Source organism: Mobula birostris, chromosome 3, assembly GCF_030028105.1.
Source record: "Mobula birostris isolate sMobBir1 chromosome 3, sMobBir1.hap1, whole genome shotgun sequence".
In the NCBI taxonomy this organism is placed as follows: domain Eukaryota; kingdom Metazoa; phylum Chordata; class Chondrichthyes; order Myliobatiformes; family Myliobatidae; genus Mobula; species Mobula birostris.
The window spans coordinates 141,841,813-141,869,572 of record NC_092372.1 but is presented as its reverse complement, the minus strand read 5'-3'; the positions used below and the strand labels follow the sequence as shown (position 1 = coordinate 141,869,572).

At 39.2% G+C, this 27,760-nt stretch overlaps 1 protein-coding gene across 1 annotated transcript in view; it reads right to left on the bottom strand.

Moving 5' to 3' along the window:
* The window catches only part of LOC140195299 (thrombospondin type-1 domain-containing protein 7A-like), a 430,342-nt gene that overhangs the window by 97,131 nt on the left and 305,451 nt on the right, over positions 1–27,760 (bottom strand). Inside the window, exon 9 of the mRNA XM_072253392.1 lies at positions 13,838–13,953. Coding sequence (XP_072109493.1) covers positions 13,838–13,953 — 116 coding nt within the window. The remainder of the gene's footprint in view (positions 1–13,837; positions 13,954–27,760) is intronic.

Genomic DNA, 27,760 nt, shown 5'->3' with positions numbered 1-27,760 from the left:
TAAGGTGCAAACATTGCACTTCAATTGTAAAGGAAATGGCCCAAATGGGAATCAAACTCAGGTTGCCGGGTTGAAATTCCAGCACTTGACCACTGCATCACTGAGGACTGTGAGTGAGCCCAACTGCAGAAAGCACAATGCAGACAGGAGTTGATGTGCAGACTTGAAAGTGACTTTTACTTTCTTTTAGCCAAGATGGGCAAAAACAGGAAACCAGTCCAACTCAAAAATGCAGTAATCCAAACATAAGTTCGGTAACCAAGATATTGATGCACAAACAAGATCTAGAAATGGCAGACAGATATAAAAACACACAGAGAAGACTCAAAAAAATATATAGTCAGAGGCTTTTGCGATTTATAAGGTCACACTTTAAGGTACAGGAAGCAGTTTTTAAATACACAGATGATAATTGGGAACATATGCAGTCAAAGATCAATAACAAAAGAGTCCAATTAGTTCTGAAAAAACCCTTAGGGAACTTTGTCTGCCCCTGCTAGCCAACCCCAGAATAGACTGGAGTTCAAGTATCAATAGGGAAAAGCAACTCTAAAACATAGTGCATGATCAAATAACTTTTTAAAGTAATCATAGTAATCTAAACCCAGTGGTGAATGGATAATTCACATTCACTCATTAAAATGAAACAAATCTGGATTCATGCTTAGGACCTAAGTTATAATTACATTTAATTTCTATTAAGAATCACTTAATAGTTTTGTTAACTGCTTCTCACTTCTTCTAACCTCACCATTCCTTATGTCATTTTACCTTCATGAAACATGATTCAATTTATTTCATTCTAAGTTCTGAGTCAGAAAGTTGTGAGTTCAAATCTCATTCACAGTACAGTGCCTTGAAAAAGTAATTGGCCTCCAACCAGGGATTTTTATTAGTTTAACTGAGAATTTCATTTGTGAATCACATGCTCCTTTTTCACAGTAGATCCCATAAAAACAAGGAAATCTGTAAATTATGAAAAATAAAAATTCAAGAAGTGAAATGTCAGCAGTTCAGAGTATGCACCCTCCGCAACCCCCAAAACACATTGCACGGTTCTTACTTCAACCACCTCTCACAGCTATTACAGCCAGTAGTCTTCTTGGGTGAGTTCCTATTAGCTTCCCACAACATGATGCAGGAAGATTTTCCCATTCCTCCTTGCAAAATCGCTCAAGCTCTGCCAGGCTAGTTGGGGATTGGCAGTGTTCAGCAATCTTGAGGTCTTGCCAGAGATGTTTGATTGTGTTAAAGTCAGGACTCTGACTGGGCCACTCAAGCACAGCAATTTTCTTCATTTGAAGCCACTCGATGGTTGTTCTGGCAGAGTGCTTTGCATTGTTGTCCTGATGAAAGATTAACATTCCCCTAGTTTAAGCTTTCTGGTAGAGGCTACTAACCGTTCAATAAAGCTGAAACTTGTAAATGTACTTTATAATTTTATGGGTGTATGATCTGTTATTTCATGCCTACCGGCAATTGTGTATGAGCATTATACAGCATAAGCATTTTCATTTGATGTAATTTGATCATTTCCAAACTGGTTTTATTTCTCTGTACTGTTGTTGGAGGGGAGTGGAGGCGTCGACGCTGAGGTTTTCTTCTTTTCCATTTTTAAGTTGTTAGTTTTGCCCAAGTCTTCTAGTTTAGTTTAGTTTTTTTTTCTTTTGGGATGGGTTTTTTTTTTCTTTTTTTTGTCTTTTTCCTTTTTTTTGCTTTATATTATCCGTGATCAGTTCTACATGTATGGGAGTTTTGGTAATTTCCACTATTTGGTTTTGCAATTACTCTTTTTTTAAATGTAACAATACATCTCATATTATCTGTATTACTGCTATGTTTTGTTTCTATATTTTGAAATTAATAAAAAGATTGAAAAAGAAAGAAAGTAGTCTGCACATTTATTTCTTCTGTCAAAGTGCATGGCCATACATTTTCCAACATTGTATTTCATTTCCCACTTACTTATCCATTCTCCTAATATGTTTAAGTCTTTCTGCAGCCTACCAGTTTCCTCAACACTACCTGCTTCTCCACCAATCTTCGTATCATCTACAAACTTGGCAACAAAGCCAGCTATTCCATCATCTAGATCATTGATATGCAGCATAAAAAGAAGTGGTCCCAACACTGACCCCTGTGGAACACCATGAGTCCCTGGCAGCCAACCAGAAAAGGATCCTTTTATTCCCACTCGCTGCCTTCCACCAATCAGCCAATGCTCTAACCATTTTAGTAACTCTCCTGTAATATCACGGGCTCTTAACTTTGTAAGCAGCCTCAGGTGTGACACCTTGTCAAAGGCCTTCTGGAGGTCCAAATATATAACATCGACCTTAGACATATGTTGTATTTGAAAGGTGGCCATCTCACCACTGGGTCCCATGGCTGTTAGCAGGGCCTGGTGGGGTTTGGGGGTTTCACACATTTAGACAGGCATTGCCCAGAGTCCCATGTGCAGATCTGCAAAGAACCTATATGTTTGCCTCCACACGTATTGACATCTACATGTGCCATTCCCTACTCAGAAGAAATTCTTGATCCTTGAATCTTTAATAAATAATACTTTATATGTGTAATAAGGAAATACAGGTAACCTCAAAAACCAGAGGTCCCAGTGAGAAGTAGCTTTCATGGAAGAGCATATTTAAATACTTTGAGGATGCATCTCATTATATCAGAATAAGCTTTAATAATATTAATGAACCATAGAACCACAGAACATTACAGCACAGAAACGGGCCTTTTGGCCCTTCTTGGCTGTGCCGAACCATTTTTCTGCCTAGTCCCACTGATCTGCACCTGGACCATATCCTTCCATTCACCACTCATCCATGTACCTGTCCAAGATTTTCCTTAAATGTTAAAAGTGAGCCTGCATTTTCAACTTCATCTGGCAGCTCATTCCACACTTCCACCACTCTCTGTGTGAAGAAGCCCCCACTAATGTTCCCTTTAAACCTTTCCCCCTTCACCCTTAACCCATGTCCTCTGGTTTTCTTCTCCCCTAGCCTCAGTGGAAAAAGCGTGCTTGCATTCACTCTATCTATACCCATCATAATTTATCAAATCCCCAGTGACTAGTGCTGTTCCACAGGGGTCGGTGCTGGGACCACTTCTTTTTATGCTGCATATCAATGATCTAAATGATGGAATAGCTGGCTTTGTTTCCAAGTTTGCAGATGATACGAAGTTTGGTGGAGGGGCAGGTAGTGTTGAGGAAACAGGTAGGCTTTATCAAATCTCCCCTCATTCTTCTACGCTCCAGGGAATAAAGTCCTAACCTATTCAACCTTTCTCTGTAACTCAGTTTCTCAAGTCCCGGCAACATCCTTGTAAACCTTTTCGCACTCTTTCAATTTTATTAATATCCTTCCTGTAATTTGGTGACCAAAACTGCACACAACACTCTAAATTCGGCCTCACCAATGCCTTATACAACCTCACCATAACATTCCAACTCTTATACTCAATACTTTGATTTATAAAGGCCAATGTACCAAAAGCTCTCTTTACGACCCAATCTACCTGGAATGCCACCTTTAGGGAATTTTGTATCTGTATTCCCGGATCCCTCTGTTCTACTGCACTCGTCAGTGCCTTACCATTTACCTTATATGTTCCACCTTGGTTTGTCCTTCCAAAGTGCAATACCTTACACTCGTCTGTATTAAACTCCATCTGCTATTTTTCAGCCCATTTGTCCAGCTGGTTCAAATCCCTCTGCAAGCTTTGAAAACCTTCCGCACTGTCCACTACACCTCCAATCTTTGTATCATCAGCAGATTTGCTGATAAAAAATCAGGGCCATCTTCCCACTAATGCAATGTCATTCTTTTTAGTCCAAATAATTTGTAAACTTAACCTACCTTTGGATTTTCTGGGACTAAGTTTTATTATCAGTTAGAGATTCATGCTTGAATCCTTGGTGGTTTGAAAATCTGGATTTGGAGATCGGCGTGTTTGAATTATATCTATTGCTAATTTTCCTATGCGGTGTATGGGTGTGACATAGATGCCAATCAGATGGAGTTATTATTTTCTCTCCATGAAATTTGATTCACTGACTATACTGAAATTAATGGAATAAAAGTCAGAACAATTTAACAACTTGATGCAGTCTGCCAGGCTGGCAGCCAGGTAAGCAAGCATCTCTCTTCTGGTAAATGGAAATTGAGTCCAAAGGGGCATTCACCCCCACAGGGACCAGAATTTGTGTTCAGACCAAACTTGTTTAATTTGAGCTGCCAATATTGTAATCTGCTTAGGTTTGTCAGCCTTATTCAAACACAAAGGTATGATTGGCAAATGTTATGAATAAGTTGTGTAAGTAATTGCATGTAGTACGGTGTCAAAGTATTCCTAGTTCTCCCGAATTCACAGCAGTAATTTCTCACGACTTCAGTACAGCATGAACTTACACATAACCTGTAAATAGGTCCTGAGTTGGCCTGGTAATAGCATTGACCTAAATAGACCTGACAACAGCATTGCAGACTGTCAATTGACCTGAGGGGTCTGATCTTTGATTCGGATGCCACTAAGAATACAAGAAAAATGGTCACTCTCAGTGTGCTGTATTTACCTGTGGCAAGTTAATGGATAGAAAAACTGGCCCACGTTGTACCTTTTTTTACACCCATTGGACAGGAACAAAAAAGACCAATTTCTAATGAATTCCTCAAGAATCCCAAATGTTTGAAATATTTTCAGGCAGACATAATTGAAAAGGAACTGAAAATGTAAAGGAGAAAGGTAAAACAACTGCATGAAATAGTTAAAATTACTTAAATGCTATCTAGGTATTACCTGCTTAAAATGAGCAGGGAGGAGAAAATAGTTATAGGACTGACTGCAGGTTTAAATTTTCAGCTGATTGAGAAAGAATAAAAAATCCAGTTTCATAAAATGGGAACATTAAATGTTGTTGCTGTTTATGAGATATACCAGCTAGCTTAGTGCTGTCGCAGCAACAACCTTGCACTTAACATCAGTAAGACTGAAGAACTGATTGTGGACTTTAGAAACAATTATCATATTTTCTGGGATTGCCCCATTATCAAAGTCTATTGGAGTGGGATACATAATGCCCTACAAGACATCTTTAAATGCAAAATACCCTTAGAGAGTAAGACCATATATTTTGGGTATATACCTCAAGAATGGTTGAAAAGAGATAAATATTTAATGAATGTAGTGCTGGTGGTTGGTAAAAAGACCCATACCAGGAAATGGTTATCACAAGAGAGCCCAACTTTAAATGTATGGATGGAAATTACAATGGACATTTACAATACTCTAACCATTTTGTAAATGCTCTAACCATTTTAGTAAATGGACATTTACAAAATGGAGAAGATAACAGCATCTGTTAATCATAAGTTGGAACAATTTATTCATACTGGAAAAAATGGTTTAACTACGTAACACCTCATAAGCCTGATTTTATTCTCACAAGTCAATGAATATGTTGTAAAAAAAGATCACTCCCTACTCTGTACATAGTTTTCTTCTTTCAATTGTTCTTTCTTTCCTCTCCTTCCTATAAGTGTATACCTCAGATAAATATTATGTGGAGATTTGCGACAAATATGATTATATGATATATATGTACAGTATTTGAAATACATCTTACGGAAATGTTTGTTTGATGATGAAATTCAATAAAAAATAAATTACAAAAAAAAAGAAAGGGTAGGTTGACGGAACACACACCAGTCCTCATAGAGGGATCAGAAGTGGAAAGTGTGAGCAATTTCACATTGTTGGGTGTCAATATCTCTGAAGATCTACCCTGGACCCAACATATTGATGCAACTACAAAGAAGGCATGACCCCGGCTATATTTCATTAGTAGTTTGATGGGGGTTTGGTATGTCATCAAAGACACTTTCAAATTTTCAAAAGATGTACTGTGGAGAGCATCATTGTCTGGTAAACATTCCATGATCAAATCCACTTAGTGATCTCGCCAATTAAAGCGTTGAGAAAGGTTGAAACCGTAGAGGCGGGTGTGGAAGCGAGCGAATGTTCAGTGTCATCTACCAGCCTCTCTCTCACTGCTGCCGGAGAAGATGTCTGTGTGTGATGGTCTCTTGCGCACTGCCCCGATGGAAAGCCTCTGCATTTGAATGACCTCTCTCTCCCTCAATGTGGTCAGAGGATTGGTGCCAGAGCTTTAGTAACATGGTTTGTGGATTGGACTGTAATTCACAATATGATGTGTTTTCTGGTTTCTTTTTCTGTTGCTATTTTGGGCGACTTTCAGTCTGGGTGGCCTGGAGATGATGAACATTGAGCCGAACTGAATATGGACTCTTTCATTTTTTTGTGTTTTGTATTCTGTTTTCGCTCGCTCTTTTTTTGATGCTGCTTGCTCAATTTGTTTTTTGCACATGGGGGGAGCGGGGTTGATGTTTTTCTTTGAGCAGTTTTCCATGGCTTTCTTCATTTCATGGCTGTCTGTGCAGAAGATGGATCTCAGGGTTGTTTACTGCAGACATACCATACTTTGATAATCAATGTACTTTGAACCCTTTCAATCCTTTGGGTAGTCGGCATGACATTGTGAGTGGCAGGTTATGCCTCACAAGCCTGATTGAATTCTTTGAGGTTGTGAAAAAGCACACTGATGAAGGTAGAGCAGTGGATATGGTGTATATGGATTTTGCTTTGATAAGGTTCCACATGATAGGCTCATTCAGAACGTCAGAAGGCATGGGATATACTGTAGGGAAGCTTGGCTGCAGTTAATTTGTCCATAAACTCTTAACAGTGTGGAGGAACAGATTTCTGGGTGCAATTTGATGGGGCGTTTACGGGGGTGTACTGAGCTTTATTAGTTGGCGGGCTGAATTTAAAACCTGCGAGATAACGTTGGAGTTTTGCGTTCAGTTCTGGTTGCCTCATTATAGGAAGGATGTGAAAGCTTAGAAAGGGTGCAGAGGAGATTTCTAGGATCCTGCTTGGATTGTAGAACGTGTCTTTATGAGGAAAGGTTGAGCAAGCTGGGCCTTTTCTCTTTGGAGCAATGGAGTATGAGGCAACTTGGTAGAGGTAGATAAGATAACGAGAAGCATGGAAAGAGTGAAAAGCCAGCACCTTTTTCCCTGGGTGGAAATGGCCAATGCCAGATGACATCTGCTTAAGTTGAATGGAGGAAAGAATAGGGAAGATGTCAGGGATAGTTTTTCTTACACAGAGTGCTGGGTGCTGAGAACATACTGCTGGGGGTGATGTTAGAGGCTGATATAAGATGGGCATTTAAAAGACTCTTAGATAAATAGTTGGATATAAGAAAAAAAAGGTGGCTATGGGCTCTGTAGGAGAGAGGAGTTAGATTGTTTGTGGAGTAGGTTTATATAGTTTGGCACAATACTATTGGCCAAAGAGCCCAGACTGTGCTGTCTGTTCTATGTGAAACATAAAAACATGAGCATGAGACACAGCAGGAAAAGACCCCATCATTTAATATCACCATGTTTGAACTTTCACTTCAGCCAATATCCATTACAAGCCCCAGACTTACAAAGCTAACTTGAATACAATTCCTCCTACCTCACCCTTTGTAAAGACACCATTTTACTCCCAGCTCTTCATTCTGGGTCCAAACATGAGATATTCTTCACAGATCTTGCAGAAAGGTCTTCCTTCCTCCTGAATAACCGTGAAGATAGTCCCAACCCCCTCTCCTCTCAGACGGAGCAAGAACAGGTTGTTCCCCTAGGCATTACTTTCCATTCCAACAGTTTCAACAAGCTTCTACGCCAGATACATATTCTCAACCTATTTCAGTATTTCAAACAGATTTATATCTTTGTAACTCCCTAGTCCTCTCATCTGTCACCACCATCACTGCTGGTGCCATGACACTTCCCTGTGAAACAGAAGGAGATGCAGATTTCAGCTCTCTACATCAACTTCTCCAACTTTAGGATACTTTCTCTTTCTTTTCTTCTGACCATTTCTATCTGCCATCATCTTGGCTCAGATTTTCTTTTTGTAAGTATGTATAGAAACATAGAAAATAGGTGGAGGAGTAGGCCATTTGACCCTTCGAGCCTGCACCGCCATTCAGTATGATCATGGCTGATCATCCAACTCAGAACCCCGACCCAGCCTTCCCTCCATACCCCCTGATCCCTTTAGCCACAAGGGCCATATCTAACTCCCTCTTAAATATAGCCAATGAACTGGCCTCAACTGTTTCCTGTGGCAAAGAATTCCACAGATTCACCACTCTCTGTGTGAAGAAGTTTTTCCTCATCTCGGTCCTAAAAGGCTTCCCCTTTATCCTCAAACTGTGACCCCTCGTTCTGGACTTCCCCAACATCGGGAACAATCTTCCTGCATCTAGCCTGTCCAATCCCTTTAGAATTTTATACATTTCAATCAGATTCCCCCTCAATCTTCTAAACTCCAGAGAGTATAAGCCTAGTCGATCCAGTCTTTCATCATATGAAAGTCCTGCCATCCCAGGAATCAATCTGGTGAACCTTCTTTGTACTCCCTCTATGGCAAGAATGTCTTTCCTCAGATTAGGGGACCAAAACTGCACACAATACTCTAGGTGTGGTCTCACCAAGGCCTTGTACAACTGCAGTAGTACCTCCCTGCTCCTGTACTCGAATCCTCTCGCTATGAATGCCAGCATACCATTCGCCTTTTTCACCGCCTACTGTACCTGCATGTCCACTTTCAATGACTGGTGTACAATGACACCCAGGTCTCGTTGCACCTCCCCTTTTCCTAATCGGCCACCATTCAGATAATAATCTGTTTTCCTGTTCTTGCCACCAAAGTGGATAACCTCACATTTATCCACATTAAATTGCATCTGCCATGAATTTTCCCACTCGCCTAACCTATCCAAGTCACCCTGCATCCTCTTAGCATCCTCCTCACAGCTAACACTGCCGCCCAGCTTTGTGTCATCCACAAACTTGGAGATATTGCATTTAATTCCCTCGTCTAAGTCATTAGTATATATTGTAAACAACTGGGGTCCCAGCACTGAGCCTTGTGGTACCCCATTAGTCACTGCCTGCCATTCTGAAAAGGTCCCATTTATTTCCACTCTTTGCTTCCTGTCTGCCAACCAATTCTCTATCCACATCAATACCATACCCCCAATACTGTGTGCTTTAAGTTTGCACACTAATCTCCTGTGTGGGACCTTGTCAAAAGCCTTTTGAAAATCCAAATATACCACATCCACTGGTTCTCCCCTATCCACTCTACTAGTTACATCCTCAAAAAATTCTATGAGATTCATCAGACATGATTTTCCTTTCACAAATCCATGCTGACTTCATCCGATGATTTCACCACTTTCCAAATGTGCTGTTATCACATCTTTGATAACTGACTCTCGCATTTTCCCCACCACCGATGTCAGGCTTACCGGTCTATAATTCTCCGGTTTCTCTCTCCCTCCCTTTTTAAAAAGTGGGATTACATTAGCCACCCTCCAATCCTCAGGAACTAATCCAGAATCTGAAGAGTTTTGAAAAATTATCACTAATGCATCCACTATTTCTTGGGCTACTTCCTTAAGCACTCTGGGATGCAGACCATTTGGCCCTGGGGATTTATCTGCCTTCAATCCCTTTAATTTACCTAACACCACTTCCCTACTAACATGTATTTCGCTCAGTTCCTCCATCTCACTGGACCCTCTGTCCCCTACTATTTCTGGAAGATTATTTATGTCCTCCTTAGTGAAGACACAACCAAAGTAATTATTCAATTGGTCTGCCATGTCCTTGCTCCCCATGATCAATTCACCTGTTTCTGACTGTAAGGGACCTTTGTCTTAACCAATCTTTTTCTTTTCACATATCTATAAAAGCTTTTACAGTCAGTTTTTATGTTCCCTGCCAGCTTTCTCTCATAATCTTTTTTCCCTTTCTTAATTAAGCCCTTTGTCCTCCTCTGATGGACTCTGAATTTCTCCCAGTCCTCAGGTGTGCCATTTTTTTCTGGCTAATTTGTATGTTTCTACTTTGGAGTTGATACTATCCCTAATTTCTCTTGTCAGCCACGGGTGCACTACCTTCCCTGGTTTATTCTTTTGCCAAACTGGGATGAACAATTGTTGTAGTGTGGATGGCTGGGAATGTTCCACAGCCTTATAATTAGTAAAACATTGTGCAAAGAAGCAGAATCTATTATTCAACTGCCTCATGAAGTCACTTGGTCTGACCCTTTCGGAGAAATTCCTATTAATTAACCTGTCCCTTCCTACACTTTATGCTCCTGTAAACCACGCTGTTGTCTCTCTTTCTCAGTTCAGGTGAAGAGCCTGGGTTTGAAAGGTTAACTGTTTCTCTTTCTATGAATGTGTCCTGACCTGCAGAGAGGTTTCTGCATTTTCCACTTCTTTTACCGCAGCATTACTTTCCTATATTAACCTCGTATCAGCTGATTCCATTAGTATTGAAATATCTATTGATCTTCTGAACAAACACAGTAATTAACTTCCATAACAATCTTGGGCAGGTAATTCCGAAAATCTATACATTTTGCACTTTTCTCATTTCAGTGACATACCATCCCAATTTCTATACTCAGGCCCCTAAATTGATGAAAGCTAGTGTGGCAAAAGCCTTCTTCACCATCCTGTCTATATGTGACACCATGGTCAGGGAACTGTGTACCCATGCTCCCAGGTCCCTTTGTTCTACAAGGGACTTTAACAAAGCTTTTAACAAGGTCCCACATGGTAGGGTGGGCCCTGTCCAAGGCGTACAAGGTCCTGTTCATTCACATGACTGTAGAGATACATTTCAAATGTTGTTACTACTCGTCTTCGCCATCTTCTCTGACAGATCATTCCAGATACCACCTACTCTTTGTTTGGAAGATTTTTCCTTCAAATCCCTTTTTAACCTTCTCCCTCTCACCATAAATCAAAGACAAGATAGCGAGAGAGTGAACAATAAACACAAATTGTTACAAGACAATGCATGCATTGTCCAAGTGCCTGAGCAATATGCAAATTGATGGTACAGCTCCCAGCAATCCAGCCTGTCATTCCGCTGATTGAACACTGGAGGGCAGCACTGATGGGAGACGCCAGCTCCCAACTGAGCATGGACTCTATGCTACATTGCCCCCAGCGTCTTCACACCTAGACTGTAGCAGCAGGCAAGCCCGTGGCTTGAGGCCTTGTTCTTGCTTTCGTACATCAACACCAACGCCTTCAAGTAGCAGGCAGCAATATGGTCTGCACCCAGGTGAGCTCCTCTGAACTTTCTCCAGCCCATCCTCTGGTTTCTCTTTCTCCACCCCGGGCGCCAGCTTCACCTTCTCTGACCCGAGCCTGGCTTCATCACCTCAGACTTGTCGGGCGGCTCCTTTGTTGCCCCAGCTGGCTGTACCAAACAACGAGCAGCTCACTGATGCAGTAGACTTGCTGTACCCATTGTTCTTGGAGTCCAATATAGTCTTATGATCATTAAAAAAAACACATTTTAAAAAGATTCTGAAATCTCTTTGACATGTTTTTATGCAGTTCACCCAGGTGAGTACAGGATACTTGAAGATCATCACGTGTTATTCTTTCCTTCTCTTTCAATTCAGAGAGGCTTGGAAAGTGGAAAAAGTCACGCTGGTCAATGTGGCATTTAAATAGAGTTAACTTTAGATTATTAGATTATGAGGACACTCAGTCCTCTTTTTATTGTCATTTAGTAATGCATGCATTAAGAAATGATACATTATTCCTCTGGTGTGATATCACAAAACACAGGACAGACCAAGACTGAAAAAACTAACAAAACCACATAATTATAACATATAGTTACAACAGTACACTTGTAACTTGGACAGAAATGTGGAGATGACTGATTTGACTTTGAGAAGATTCACATCACTTCCTTGCAAATGAAAATTGATCTTGTTAAACCTTGCAAATAATTCCCCAAATAAGCAATATCATGCCTAGTATTCTTGATTACTGTGTTGATTATTGAAAGAAACATTCAATGAATTTTATCACAGTTTCAAAATGCGCATGAAAGCATCTCAGGAGTTTGCATTTGAGAGCTAGCTGACTTCTGTGTGTAACAGCAAGCTTTCAAACTGTTCATCATTCTCAATACAAAGCACTTGAAATAGTTGAGAATTCTGAGCATGGGACTTGATTTTTTACCGCTGTGATAACAGTATTTAATGGTTTGTGCAGTTAATCCCTTAGTTTATTTGCAACAAGATGTTGTCTGTTAATTATACAGTAAATATGTTAGGTAAAGCTTTTTCAAGAAAGTAATAACCCCACGGTGGTGTCTTGTCATTGATGGTGCCCAATCTGTTTCACAGCAAGAATGCTGATAAGCTGAATGTCCCACTCTTTGAAAAATTGCTCAACCACCTGAAATATTGATGCTTCCTTCATATCTGTTTCTAGTCCCCTTGCAAATTACAAACTTGAACCATCTTTTATGAAATGAACATAACCTAGAAGCAAAGATTCATTGCCAGGCATAATTGACTCATTCAACAGTAGAGTAAATTCTATTCTCCTAAGTATGTTGACCAATGTGTCTTCCCAATTCTCAGACATTTTATCTTTTAGTCTTTGAACAGAGTTGTCACTGAGCAGAACTGCTTTAACTATTTGATCTGGTGACTTACACAAAACAGTACTCAGAACCTCCCTTACTGCTGGCAGAATCAGTTCTTCTCCGATTGTATGGGGTTTCCAGATTTATTTGCAATGAGTGATGAAATGCTGTGTGAAGCATGCAAGCCGTCACTGTTCTGTTGTGAAGTGCCGGCAAACATGCTCTGAAGTGTTTTCTGTTTCTGTTTCTGAAAGTTTTCACAAAGTGACTGAAAATAAGCCAAGTTCTTGTTTGCTTTATCAGAGTGTATTCTTTTCAAATGTTCAAAGAGCCAGGATGGTTTTCATGGCCTCTATTGAAAAAAACCTTTTTCACACAAAGATGCATCGGCTGTTGTTGGTTGCTTGGTGCTGGTATAAATCCATATTTCATTTTCTCCGCACTAATACTGTCTACATTTCTTTTTCATTTGTTCTGCTTCTGTCATTTGCATTATGGATTAATGACTGTAGTCAATCACCTATCGTTTAAGTCTAACCTCAAGTGCTGTGATCAATAAAGGGGAAAGTTATGATGTCATAATAGCTCAGGGAAAACCTGACTCTCTATCTGAAGGTACATAGAGTGAGGTAATGCTATTTCAGTTGGGCCGTGGGCTAAAGAAATGTGGTCAAGATCATTCGAAAGGGCAAATTTTGAACTTTAGTCCACTGAATAGCATACTCTAATTCACAGGAATTGCATCACTGTGTGATTATGGGAATCATAATAGCTAACACTGTACTACAGTAGTGAATGGCAATAATGTGCAGGCCAAGCCTGGAAATAACATATTTACTTCAGTCCAGATTTCTCATGATTTGCCAAATACAGAAGTAGCACATTGCTTTTCAACAACTGTATGTGCTTCAAGCAAAGTCTAAGAGAACAGTGGGTCAACAAGAGATAAGTTGATTACGTAATCATTGTAATCAATTACATGGCACTGAGGATCAAATGCATAGAAGTAATTTACTTCCTAAAATTAAGACTGTAATGCGTCAGCTGCTTCCTCACCCCCTTTATTGCTCCCTTAGAAACTCGCTCCGACCCTAGGGTGGCAATCACCCACTTTGAGAACCACTGATTTAGATCCTGTGGCAAACTCCGCAAATTTCACAACATATGTTAGTGATATTAAATCTGATTCTGGATTGCGAAATTGGGGCTAAAGAGTTTAGCTTCTTTGTATCCATTTAAACTTGTAGTTTAACAAGCACGTCATTACTCACCATCTTTGCACATTAATGGACAAGGTGACCAATCACTAAAAGATGTGACAATGCAGTCCTTTCTACAAGGCAGAAGACACGGTCTCACTGTATCTGGTCGTAGACTCTCAGGGCACCTAAGACAAACAGCAAAAGTTTTATTAATTGTTCATTGAAAGCAAAGTACCTAAGTCATTTTATACAGTTTAGCATCACCATATTTTTCATATACTTTGAAGACTAGAGCTGAAAATAGACCAGTATGGTGGTTCCTAAGGGGATTTTTACAAAGGGAATTCACAAATTACATTCAATAGATACATTTAGTTACTTATGTAAAGTCATGGTCTTATCTTCATAGAATTTCTTACTACTAATAGTGAAAGTTTCTACCCACAAAAAAACAGAAAGATTTCTCCTAGCATAGAATATAGAATTAGATGTATCATGAGACTGTTGGCAACAGTCCATTAAAATAGGCCCATTGTTTGTTTTAGATTTAGAATACTCTTAAATATTACAAATATTCTTGTGTAGTTTTACTGTAATCAGCCTGCAAATCAATATATTTGGAGATCAGTACATCCGTGTTTCCAAATAAAGGTTCTTGACAGTTAAAAATGGCATGGCTCATAGCTCCTTCCATCAAAAGAAAATAATCACATATATTCTTTGGATTTTACTGTATAAAAGGAGAGATAAGGAAAAATGAAACAAATATTTCAAACACAGTTCTTTGTTCATGTGATATGTCTGTTGTCATCTTGTCAGTTGCAAAGAAGAGGCACTGAATTTCTAAAAAATTGTTGTTCTATAAGGTCAGACATTCTTTTAGCTGTTCCCTATAAGTTATTTGCATTCAAGTTTAATTTTAAAGGTTCCTTCTTATTTATCATTTTACTGGACTTTTGTTATCTAAGGTATTTTGATACTTTTACAAAAATGCAAAAAAGCATTCAAACCAAAACAATTGCGCATTACTCAGTTGAAATCATCAGTAGACATTATTTTCAGTACAAAATCAGATATATTTTGGAAGTATTTTTTGGAAACCTTGTGCTGCATTCAGCCAATAAACTTAGACCGGTTAATTTTATAAACATAAAAGGTCTTGCTTCTGTAATTCATGAGTTGTTGACATCTCTATTTTATAATTAGAAATGTCCACTCAGTGGCTAGTTTATTAGGTACTCCTTTACACCTGCTCATTAATGCTAGCATTTAATCAGTCAATCATGTGGCAGCAACTCAATGCATAAAAGCATGCAGACATGGTCAAGAGATTCAGTTGGTGTTCAGACCAAACATCAGAATAGGGAAGAAATGTGATCTGAGTGACCTTGACTATGGAATGTTTGTTGCTCCCAGACAGGGGTGGTTTGAGTGTCTCAGAAAACACTGATATCCTGGGATTTTCACACATACGCACAACAGTCTCGAAAAGTTTACAGAGAATGGTATGAAAAACAATAAAAAAAAATCCATTAAACAGCAGTTCTGTGGGCAAAATTGCCTTGTTAATGAGACAGGTCAGAGGAGATTGGCCAAGTTGCATCAAGCTGACAGGAAGACGACAGTAACTCAAATAACCACTCGTTACAACAGTGGTGAGCAGAAGAGCATCTCCGAGGCCCAACACATTAAATGTTGAAGTGGTTGGGCTGCAGCAGCAGAAGACCACACTGGGTTCCACTCCTGTACCTAATGAAGTCACCACTGAGTGAATATTTTCTAAGAAATATGTATTGATGATTAAAGTAACTGAGCATTTATAGGGACTGTACTCATGCAATTACCATATTTCCTGTTTTGATAGATAAGGTAATGTTCTAATCAAATTGGGCGATGTCTCAAAATACTCCCATATATTTTCTCCACGAAGAGCGTGCAGAAATTGTTGCTGTTTAATGAATTTGTATAAATTTTAATTTTTATTTATCTTAGCAATGGACTTGACAGAGCAACAGTGTGCAAGGTCTTAGCTAAAATAAATTCTCTAAGCACTTAATGAGAAAAAGCAAAATTAAATGATTGTGACAATCTACAAGACAAACATTGCCAATGACCACTCAAATATTTTCAAGGTTGTTAGTAAGCATGCAATCATTATACTTCCAGAGTAATATATATTACTGTCCTTCCATGTGTAGTATCTTGGAATTGTGAAGAATTATAATATGCTTGATAGCAAAAGACATTTTAGCTTTCAATTTTTTTGTGAGGTTCCCTCAGCCTCTGACGATATAATTCAGTGTGAAATCAAATGATCATGCCAGAGAAGCACGGTTAATGTCTGTTTTCATCTACTTAAGTTGTTACTTTGGGGGAGGGGGATCTTCAATAACTTTCTGTTTTGCCTTAAAACATGAAGTAGGTTTTTATCAACAGTGCTAGTCACATCATGGAAACCACTCATTTTTATTGCAGTGATGCAGAAATCTAAGCTAGTGCTCATAGTTTTGAAGTGGAATATTGATTTTTCTATGATGTGCTGAATGTTAGCTTAAAATCAAATGATGTGAAACAAAGTGTTTTTCAACAGAGAAAGGTGAAGTTGGATAAACCCTATGGTGTTCTTTTATTGATCTGATTACCCAATGATAATCTCTATTCATCAGAAGGGTACAAAAAGCCTCATCCTTCATGTGAAGTATCTCTGTTTAATCTATAGTGTTTAGAAAGGAAAATGTTTTGTTGGTTACATTCAAAAATCAAGATAAAGTATTACTGCTAGTTTCAGAAAAATCTGATCCTTTAGCTCATCTTTTAATGACATAATCTATATGATCCTTATAAAAGATTAAATGGCACTGTTATGTTTATCTAAATCCAAAACATGAAACTAATAGAAAGGAAGAAAAAATGGGAGCCTGAAGATAATGTGTCAAGTTTCTTTATACTCTAAGCAAGGTATGCATGCATAATATGGTGGTGTAATGACGCATGCCATTCAGACACACACACACACACACACACACGCACACACACACAACACACATATACGTATATATAAAAAATGATGTAAACAAAGAATGCTTAATCAAACAATACATTTACAATGTTACTCAAATATTACTGAAGTATTAAATACACAACACTCCTCCCTAAGCTATAAACCCTTACTCAACATAGAATTTGTGTGTGTGTATGTCTATATATATTTATATACTTACACACACACACACACACACACAATATAAAATAAATACTATATAGACACCCATATCATTCCAAATTTTAAATTGTCATACTCAGGCCTAATGATTTAGTCGTTTTCTTACTCATGTCGGATAACATCTTTCCTGACAAGGGGGATCACTCTGCTTAGCAGGTGAGCCCAGTGGCTGGGAAAGAACTTCAGGTTCTGGAGCCTCCTCCGTGATGGTTTTAGGAGTTGTTTCTGGGACTGCAGAATGTGGTTCGGACAGCTCTGCATACCGTTTTTTCTCAATGAACTGAATCTGCTCTTCTCAACTGATTGACATATCATCTCCAGATGAAACCTCCACTGTGGGGGAGAGTGGTCCAGTTCTGTTCTAAATCTATCCAGGTACTCATTTTTGATCACCTCTGTAGTCACTTGCCAGGATTGCTTGTCCAGAAGTGAAGCATCAAGCCTCATTGTTTGAGGAGCCCTCAGCTGTTTGTCCTGCATACTCCTGAGATTGCGTTTGAAGAGATCCAACAGTGAACACAAAGGATAACCCAGGCATACCTTTGTAGCTAGGTGCTACAGTGCAGATGCAATATGTCTTATTGCATTCATTTTCAAGAATGACTGAAACAGTGGCTCATTGTCACTGACTAAGTGTTCTGGAACACCAGAGCTTGAGAAGAGGCTTCTCTGCACATCAACAGTGTACAAAACTATAGTGAGGGTATTGGGAAAAGTTCTGACCACATTGTGGTTGCATCCATTATTGTCAACAAATTTGTGCTCATGAATGGTCCAGCCAATGTCTTCATCTTCACCATGACTAGAAGATAGCCATTTAGCTCCTCCAACACTTTAACTCTCAGTCCCCCCGTAAGGAAACCTCTGTCAAGTGCAAGTTCAAGGGCTAGGGCAAGGGCAATACTAAAGATGGGGATACTGGGATTCCTGCTACACATTCCAGCCATTTTTGGTGGCCAGGTCAAAGGAATCATCTCTATCTGTTCAATTTGCATTAGGGAGAAAATGTCCAGAGGAGTTTCCACTTTAGTAAAATTTTCAAGAACTTCCTTTTCCAAGGATAATTGGGACAATCCATCAGCATTTCAATGAATAGTTGAACTCCTGAATTCAATCTTGTAATTGTGTCCTCCAAGAAACAGAGCCAATCTCTGCATTCATTCTGCTGCGGTTAGTGAAACACCCTTCTGTGCATTAAAAATGGACACTAGTGGTTGATGATCTGTAATAAGGGTAGTAAACTCTCTCCCATACAAGTACTGGTTGAAATGTTTTGGATTCCAAACCAGATTTATGGCCTCTCTGCCCAACTGTGCATAATTTATCTCTGCAGCGGTAATGCAACGTGATGAAAAGGCTATGGAGTGTAACCATCCATCACTCAAAACATGTGACATGACTGCACCTATATCATAAGGTGAGGTGTCCACAAGCAGCTTTACTGGATGACGTGGATCATAACATATGAATCCAGTGTCTAATGTCATTATTTCCTTTAACTTTTAGAAAGCCACCTCATGTTGCTTTGTCCATGCCGTTTTTTTTCGATCTGCAGTAAGGAGTTCAAGAGTTGGAGCACAGTAACCAGGATTATCAGGAACCTATTATAGTAATTTACAAATCCTAAAAGAGAACTGTATCTTTAGCACCTTTGGTCTTGGGACATCCACCACTGCTTGAATTTTCACAGCACACATGTGCAATCCTTGTGCATCAATGGTATGACCACAGTAATTGCAATTTTGATCATGCTCAGTTTAATTCCTGACTGCAACTCAGTTGCGTCTCTGTCTGAGGTTTCCATTGAAACAGCAATTTCAACTGCTCTTTTAAATGTAAGTTGTGCTTCAGTTAGGGAGCCGTTTTTGAACGTTTTCTTCTAAGATTCCACAAACTAAACAACTTCTCAGTGCCTTATTAAGCCTATCATTTAACTCACAATGCTCAGATAATTTCTTCAATCCAGCCACATATGCTGAAATGGATTCCCTTTCCTTTATTATTCCACTTATGAAACCTAAAGCATTCTGAAATCAACAGTAGCTTTGGTTATAAATGTTCCTGCATTATGTTTCATGATATCACAAAACTAATTTCAGCTGATTTGGTTGGAGAATTCAAACCTCTAAGCAAACTGTATGCCTTTTCACCCAATGTACTCAGCGAAACTGGCACTCACTTTACATAGGCTATTTGATTTGCTTCAAAATTCTGCTCAATTCACTCAGTATACAATCTCCAGTTATCTCTTGTGCAATTGAACACATCTATCTTTCCGAAGTAGCAAGGTATTCCTGCTTTCTTTTTATGATTATTATCACCCTGTATGCACTGTTTATGAACCTGTGAATTTGTCCGTTTTCTGCCTTTTTTAAAACTTGATCATCTTTTTCCCCTCCCAACAAAGCACACGCTGTGCTGTTTTTTAACTTGATTGTTTCTCATTGTGATGTTTTAAAAACTCGTTCATCTTGTTGCACTTCAACAGGTAGGTAATCATCCCAGATACATTTAAAACTTCCTCATCACCACTGTTATGTCTTTGTAACTCCAAGGCATGAAACTAATTGAAAGGAAATGATAGCACCCTAGAGGTAATGTGACTAGTGTTGTTTTTATTTTATGCAATGTATGATATGATAGTGTAACGACATATGCTATTCACATACTTTTACGTATAACTCATAATGAATTATGTAAATAGGGAAGATTACTTAATCAAACAATATATTTACAATACTATTCAAATATTATTAAAATATTAAATACACAACAAGCATTGCATCATTATGAGAACTGGGATAGAATATGCATGTAATTTCTCCTGTCATTTAAACCTAATCTTGCATAAGTAGATAAAATATCACCAAAGACAGACATATAGATTGTTTTCCTATTTTGATATGATAAACCTTTTAACTACTGCAACTGTACTAGAGAGCTTTAAGAAGAATAAATATGAGTATGCAGTTTTAAAAAGTGCAGATATTTTTGTCTTACAGATTATAAATTCAGGAGGCAAGTAAATTGATAATCAGCAAAGAACCTGTACTATCTTATGCTATGGGCACATAACATTATAAGGGAGTTTTTATTCATTTTTAGTTACTGATACAAAATATGATTTCCTTGAGGAATTAACTCACCCCTTCAGGATAGTATTTGTATGTCATCCTTCTTGTGAATTAAGATGAAACTTTAGAATGCTTCTATAAAATACTACATTTGGGTTACTTATGGAACTGATTCAACATTTATTGCAGTTACTAACCCTCAACCTCAGGCTCCTGAACAAGTGGGGATAACTTCACTCAGCTTCACTTGCCCCATCACTGAACTGTTTCCAGAGCCTATGGACTCACTTTCAAGGTCGCTTCATCTCATGTTCTCAATGTATATCGCTAATTTCTTTCTTTATTATTATTTTTCTTTCTTTTTTTGCATTTTCACAGTTTGCTGTCTTTTGCACAGTGGTTGTTTGTCCATCCTGTTGGGTACAGTCTTTCATTGATTCTATTTTGGTTTTTGGATTTACTGAGTATGCCCGAAAGAAAACAATTCTTAGGGGTTGTATATGGTGACATATATGCACTTGTTAATAAATTTACTTTGATCTTTGATCTTTTGCAGGTATATTTCTCTTTTTTTGCCACAGGAAAACATAATTTACATAAATAATATCTTAATTTATAAATAAATATCAGCATGAGGCACAACATAAGCAAATACAAATACATTGAAAATACTCATATCAAATCAATTATTGTTTCCTAAATACAGCTTCAGAATATGCATGTATTAAAAAAGAACAATGCAGCACATGAACAGCCCCTCTGAGCTGAAATAATTAAAGTAGTAATTAAATGCCTGCTAAACTGGCCCAGCCAGCTTACAAAACTCCATATCCCTCCATTTTCTGGATATTCATGTGCCTATCTAAAAGCCTCTCAAATGCTGCTTAAAGAGTCACTATTGAATTCAGCCTATTCCATTTTTTTTTCATAAATTTAATGCATCAATCTTTGTTAAAGCCAAGAACTGTGTCAATCTCATTCTTATCATTCATCTGATTCTGAGAACTCACATACTGACTGAAAGTTTTGATAATAATATGTGCTACTGCACTGTTCTTCATTCACCATCCAGGCTACACACCTGGAATATTGAGTCTGCTCTTAAAGTGCATATAGAGTTTCTTTGCACTATATTTCCAGCCTCAATATAGACATTGGGGATAATCAACAAGACTGAACAAAAAGGGATTCAGTAAGAAAAATGGGATGAATTAATCTTCTGTTATATGCACTAATAGTACACAAGTGTGGGCACGTGCCCAAGTGGTTAAGGCATTGGACTAGCTACCTGAAGGTCATGAGTTTGAGCCCCAGCCCAGGGAACGTGTTGTGTCCTTGAGCAAGGCACTTAATCACGCATTGCTCTGCGACGATACTGGTGCCAAGCTATATGGGTCTTCATGCCCTTCCCTTGGACAACATTGGTGTCGTGGAGAGGGGAGACTTGCAGCATGGGCAACTGCTGGTCTTCCATACAACCTTGCCCAGGCCTGCGCCCTGGAGAGTGAAGACTTCCCAGGCGCAGATCCATGGTCTCGCAAGACTAACGGCGTACACAAAATATCTGCTTCTTAAATACAGTTCCAATACTGTTAATGAAACTGGACCTGAAAAGCAGGATTCACTATATTTACACTGCCCATAATTATGCTGAGGACATTGTAATTCTGCAATGCGATTGAGTAATTGGATAAAAACCCGGCAGAGGGAATTATGAGGTCATGCACTTGAGTAAGAGGAATCAAAACTGGAATATTATCCAATGGAGTGAATATGCAAATGAGTAAAACTCAAAAGTGATCGCAGTGTTCCAGTACATGAAGCACAGGAATTTAGCAGGCAGGTCTAAAATTGGGCCCTTGAAGACAGAAGCAGGTGAATTTATTATGGGGAACAAGGAAATGGCAGACGAGTTGAACAGGTACTTTGGATCTGTCTTCACTAGGGAAGACACAAACAATCTCCCAGATGTAATAGTGGCCAAAGGACCTAGGGTATTGGATGAATTGAAGGAAATTTACATTAGGCAGGAAATGGTGTTGAATAGGCTGTTGGGTCTGAAGGTAAGTCCCCGGGACCTGATGGTCTGCATCCCAGGGTACTTAAGGAGGTGGCTTTAGAAATCGTGGACGCATTTGTAATCATTTTCCAATGTTCTATAGATTCAGGATCAGTTCCTGTGGATTGGAGGGTGGCTAATGTTGTCCCTCTTTTCAAGAATGGTGGAAGAGAGAAAATAGGGAATTGTATACCGGTTAGTCTGACGTTGGTGGTGGGAAAGATGCTGGAGTCAATTATAAAAGATAAAATTACGACACATCTGGATAGCAGTAACAGGATCGGTCCGAGTCAGCATGGATTTACGAAGGGGAAATCGTGCTTGACTAATCTTCTGGAATTTTTTGAGGATGTAACTATGAAAATGGACAAAGGAGAGCCAGTGCATGTGGTGTACCTGGACTTTCAGAAAGCCTTTGATAAAGTCCCACATAGGAGATTAGTGGGCAAAATTAGGGCACATGGTATTGGGGGCAGAGTACTGACATGGATTGAAAATTGGCTGGCTGACAGAAAACAAAGAGTAGCGATTAATGGGTCCCTTTCAGAATGGTAGGTGGTGAGCAGTGGGGTACCGCAAGGTTCAGTGCTGGGATCGCAGCTGTTTACAATATATATTAATGATTTAGATGAGGGAATTAAAAGTAACATTAGCAAATTTGCCGATGACACAAAGCTGGGTGGCAGTGTGAAATGTGAGGAGGATGTTATGAGAATGCAGGGTGACTTGGACAGGCTGGGTGATTGGGCAGATGCATGGCAGATGCAGTTTAATGTGGATAAATGTGAGGTTATCCACTTTGGTGGTAAGAACGGGAAGGCAGATTATTATCTAAATGGAGTCAAGTTAGGAAAAGGGGAAGCACAACGAGATCTAGGTGTTCTTATACATCAGTCACTGAAAACAAGCATGCAAGTACAGCAGGCAGTGAAGAAAGCTAATGGCAAGCTGGCCTTCATAAAAAGGGGAATTGAGTATAAGAGCAAAGAGGTCCTTCTGCAGCTGTACAGGGCCCTGGTGAGACCACACCTGGAGTACTGTGTGCAGTTTTGGTCTCCAATTTCAAGGAAGGACATTCTTACTATTGAGGGAGTGCAGCGTAGGTTCACAGGGTTAATTCCCGGGATGGTGGGACTGTCATATGTCGAAAGATTGGAGCGACTGGGCTTGTATACTCTGGAATTTAGAAGGCTGAGAGGGGATCTTATTGAAACATATAAGATTATTAAGGGATTGGACACGCTGCAGACAGGAAGCATGTTCCCACTGATGGGTGAGTCCAGAACCAGAGGCCACAGTTTAAGAATTAGGGGTAGGCCATTTAGAACGGAGTTGAGGAAAAACTTTTTCACCCAGAGAGTGGTGGATATATGGAATGATCTGCCCCAGAATGCTGTGGAGGCCAAGTCTCTGGATGCTTTCAAGAAAGAGATGGATAGAGTTCTTAAAGATAGCAGAATCAAAGGTTATGGGGATAGGGCAGGAACTGGATACTGATAGTGGATGATCAGCCATGATCACAGTAAATGGCGGTGCTGGCTCGAAGGGTTGAATGGCCTACTCCTGCACCTATTGTCTATTGTCTAACAAGTAGTTAAGAAGGCAAGTAACATTTTGGTCATTATTGGGAGAGGCGAGAGGGGAGACTTTGTAAAAGTTGCACAGAATGTTGGCATTTCCACACTTGGAATACTGTGCACAGACTTAGTGTCCTTACCTAATAAATGTTACACTAGCATTAGAGGCAGTATAAAGCAAATTCACCAGTCCTATTCCTGGGATGAAAGGGTTAGGGTTGCATTGTCAAGACTGGATAGAAAATTTATTTAATCTTTTTGCAAGATCCTAAGGGGGCTTGGCATGGTAGATGTTGAGATGTTTTCATTGGAAGGAGAGTAACAAACAAGGGGACATAGCTGAAAGGTAAGGGTTTGGTCATTTAAAACTGAGTTGTGTAGAATGCCCTTCTCCCACAGGATAGTAAATCTCTGAAATTCTCTGCCCCAGAGGATGGTGGAGGTTGAATTATTACACATATTAAAGATGGAAATCGAAAATAATTTGAAAGAGAACTTGAGGGTTAAGGGCTACTGGTACAGAGTGAAGTTGAGGCCAACAGAGATCAGCTGTGATCATCTTGAGCAGCGGGGCAAGTTGGAGGAGTCTCAAGGCCTTCTCCTGCTCCAATTCTCTTGTGTTCTGCTTCCTGCTGAAATCAGCCCACAAGGAAATTTAATTGGCTTGCACACTTCCTTTTGTGATTCACTCAAATTGGGTATCAGGTTCCAATCATGTTGTTCACACAGAATGATGGGCACCCATTATTTTGATTCAGTCATAAACTGGAGTCAAAGGCCAAAATCTACAACCTTGGATATTAATTTTCAATAAAATACACCATTCTGAAAATCAGATGTCATTTAATATGACCCTGCTGAGAAATGGCTGTAGATATTATATAACTCCATAGATACCTTCATGCATTTGGGATGATGGAAAGGACAAAATGTTTTTTTATATATTCCTCAAGATTGCCTAAGTTTTAAGATTAATAACAGTGTGCTCCAGGGGATGGCAGCAAGAAACTCAGATGTTCAAATCACAAACAGAAGAAAATCTCCAGATGCTGGAAATCCAAATAACACACACAAAATGCTGGAGGAACTCAGTAGGCCAGGCAGCATCTCAAATGTTTTCTTTACTGAAGCAGATTTAATAATTGAGAATGTATCACTGGAACTTTTTTCCTTCATGATATTCAATAACCTATTTAAGGCATAAATCTACTAGAAAGCTAACTGTACCACATCATTGAAGTAAATCTGCATAGAAGGAATTAGCATAAACTGTACACAGCTTTGTGTTTTGTTTGAGCTAACCTGTTCTCTGAGATATTATTAAAGTTTACTGCAGTTCCTAGTTCAAAAACACATACCATCAGCTTCCAAATTGCTAATTGCAATTTGCTTACAATTTGTTTCCTTATTGCTTTAATTAGTACTCAGAAATTGGTTAAAGCTTAAGCTTCATTATTTCACTGAAACAAGAATAAGAAGCTATTACAGGATTTGGAAAAATGGATCAGTTCTATGCAGGGAAACTACTGATTACAGTTAACAGAGGAAGTCTTGATATTTAAGATTGCAGATGTTTGAGAGTTGCACTTCACCAACTTTTGCTGGGCGAGATCAGAACTAATTTGAACTTCCTCCACTCTTCAGGATGGTCAGGGGATAGTGGATAATTTTGACAGAGGAAATATAACCAGTTGCTTCTTTTCTGTATTTCTGAAATTCTTCTTAAAATTTTCCTCTTCCTAAGTTATGTCCAACGGCTTCCAGAAACTGAAGCAAGTTGTTACTACTACTTCCCACTTCCTGTGGCCAAACCCAAACTTCCCATTAGCTTCTGCTTTCTGTAACTTGGATATACTGTACATCTTGTTCTTACCAGACACTTTCATCATATTCTCATCAAACTAATTTCACCTGTGAGATTCCTTTAATCATGTGATTTCCATATCCACAAGATTGCTGACTACATACCTACTTTCCTTGATTCTGTACACTTTTTGTTGTGCTCAAGTAGTATCCTTCACTGACAGCAATGAATCTCAACACCAACAGATATATTTTTCATTTCTCCATGTTCTTGATTTGCATCTATTCTCCTAAATCCTGTCTCAAATCTATATTCAGGAGCTAATTATCAGTATTGAGTTCTGCTAGCTATACATGAACGTCAGGAGCAACACACACAACGTGCTGGAGGAACTCAGCAAGGCAGGTATCATCTGGAGAGAAAATTCTTGTGTATTTGATATTTCATTAATATTTGAGTAATCTTGTGTGTATATATGTTAGTTAAGCATTTTTATTTTTAAATAATTTATTACAGGTTATATGTAAATATACATCAATTGTACAGGTGTCCCCTGCTTTTCGAAACCTCACTGTTACGAAAGACCTACATTAGTACCCTGCTTTTGCTTTCAGAAGGTGTTTTCACTGTTACGAAAAAAAAACAGTGCGTGATAAAATATCAGCGCGTGAAAAAATCAGCGTGAGATAAAAGGCAGCGCGCGCCCCGAGCAGCCGCTCTCCTCCGGATTCGGAACAGCATTCTCGCCGGCATTGCTTAAACACATGCCTGTGAGCAGTCATTTGCAAGATGAGTTCTAAGGTATCGGAAAAGCCTAAAAGAGCTCGTAAGGGTGTAACACTTAGGGTAAAACTAGACATAATTAAGCGTTTCGATTGTGGTGAACGAAGTAAGGACAAAGTGAGTTTGGCTTGTGGAAGCTGATGAACATGATGTTGAAGAGGTTTTGGCATCCCATGACCAAGATCTGACAGATGAAGCGCTGATGTAATTGGTAGAAAAAAGGATAACAACCGAAACTAAATGCAGTAGTGAAATGAATGTGAAGCAACTGCATGAAATTTTAGCTGCAATGATAAAGTATGACTTTAATTTTGAAAGGGTACGTTGGCTTAGGGGCTATTTGCAGGATGGTGTGAGTCCTTACAAAGAACTGTGTGATAGCAAAATGCGCGAGGCTCAGCAGTCAAGCAAACCTTCCACATCAGCCACAGCAGGCGACGAATCTCGACCTTCGACATCGAGGCGGGCAGAGATAGATGACCTGCCTGCCCTAATGGAAACAAACGATAACGAGATGACACCCGTCCAACCACCCCAACCCCCAAGCCATGGACAGATACCGATACGCGGAGAATACAGTGGTAGCTGGGAGACACACAGCACATCTTTAAGAAAAAAGCCGAAATAAACATACTGATTAATTACGTGCTGGTCGGCACCTAATTAGTCAGCATGTTTATTTTGGCTTTTTTGTTAAAGATGTGCTGTGTGCCTCCCGGCTACCGCTGCATCCCTGCATGTTTCGTGGATTGGTATCTGTTGGCGGCCTGGAGGGTGGGGGCCACTGCACCACCCCAACCTGCGACGACTCAGTCTAACACACTATCATCAGTGTGCTCGGCGCTGTCCCGATTCCAGTAAGTGATACTACACTGTACCTACATTATTTCTACTTTATATAGGCTGTGTATTTTTACGTGTTATTTGGTATGATTTGGCAGCTTCATAGCTTAAAGGTTACTGAAGAGTGCTTACGCTGTGATTTTGCCAACAGCGCTTGCGTGAGATTTTCTGCCAATGGTGCTTGCATGAGATTTTTGCTACGGAGAACAGTGCAGTAATGATTGTGGAAAAGTATTTCTACTTTATATAGGCTGTGTATTTATCATATCATTCCTGCTTTTACTATATGTTACTGTTATTTTAGGTTTTATGTGTTATTTGGCATGATTTGGTAGGTTATTTTTAGGTCTGCGAACGCTCACAATATTTTCCCATATAAATAAATGGTAATTGCTTCTTCGCTTTATGACATTTCGGCTTACGAACTGTTTCATAGGAATGCTCTACCTTTGGATGGCGGGGGAAACCTGTATACAACATCACACAATGACCCACATTCCCAGACTCCTGTGTTTTCCTTTGAATTAGTTTAAAGTTTTGAAATTGCAAAAGTTAACATTGCCGACGCATATTTTAAAACAAACCTGTGAAATTGCAGCAAGATTTCGAAATAAAATAAAATGCAACAA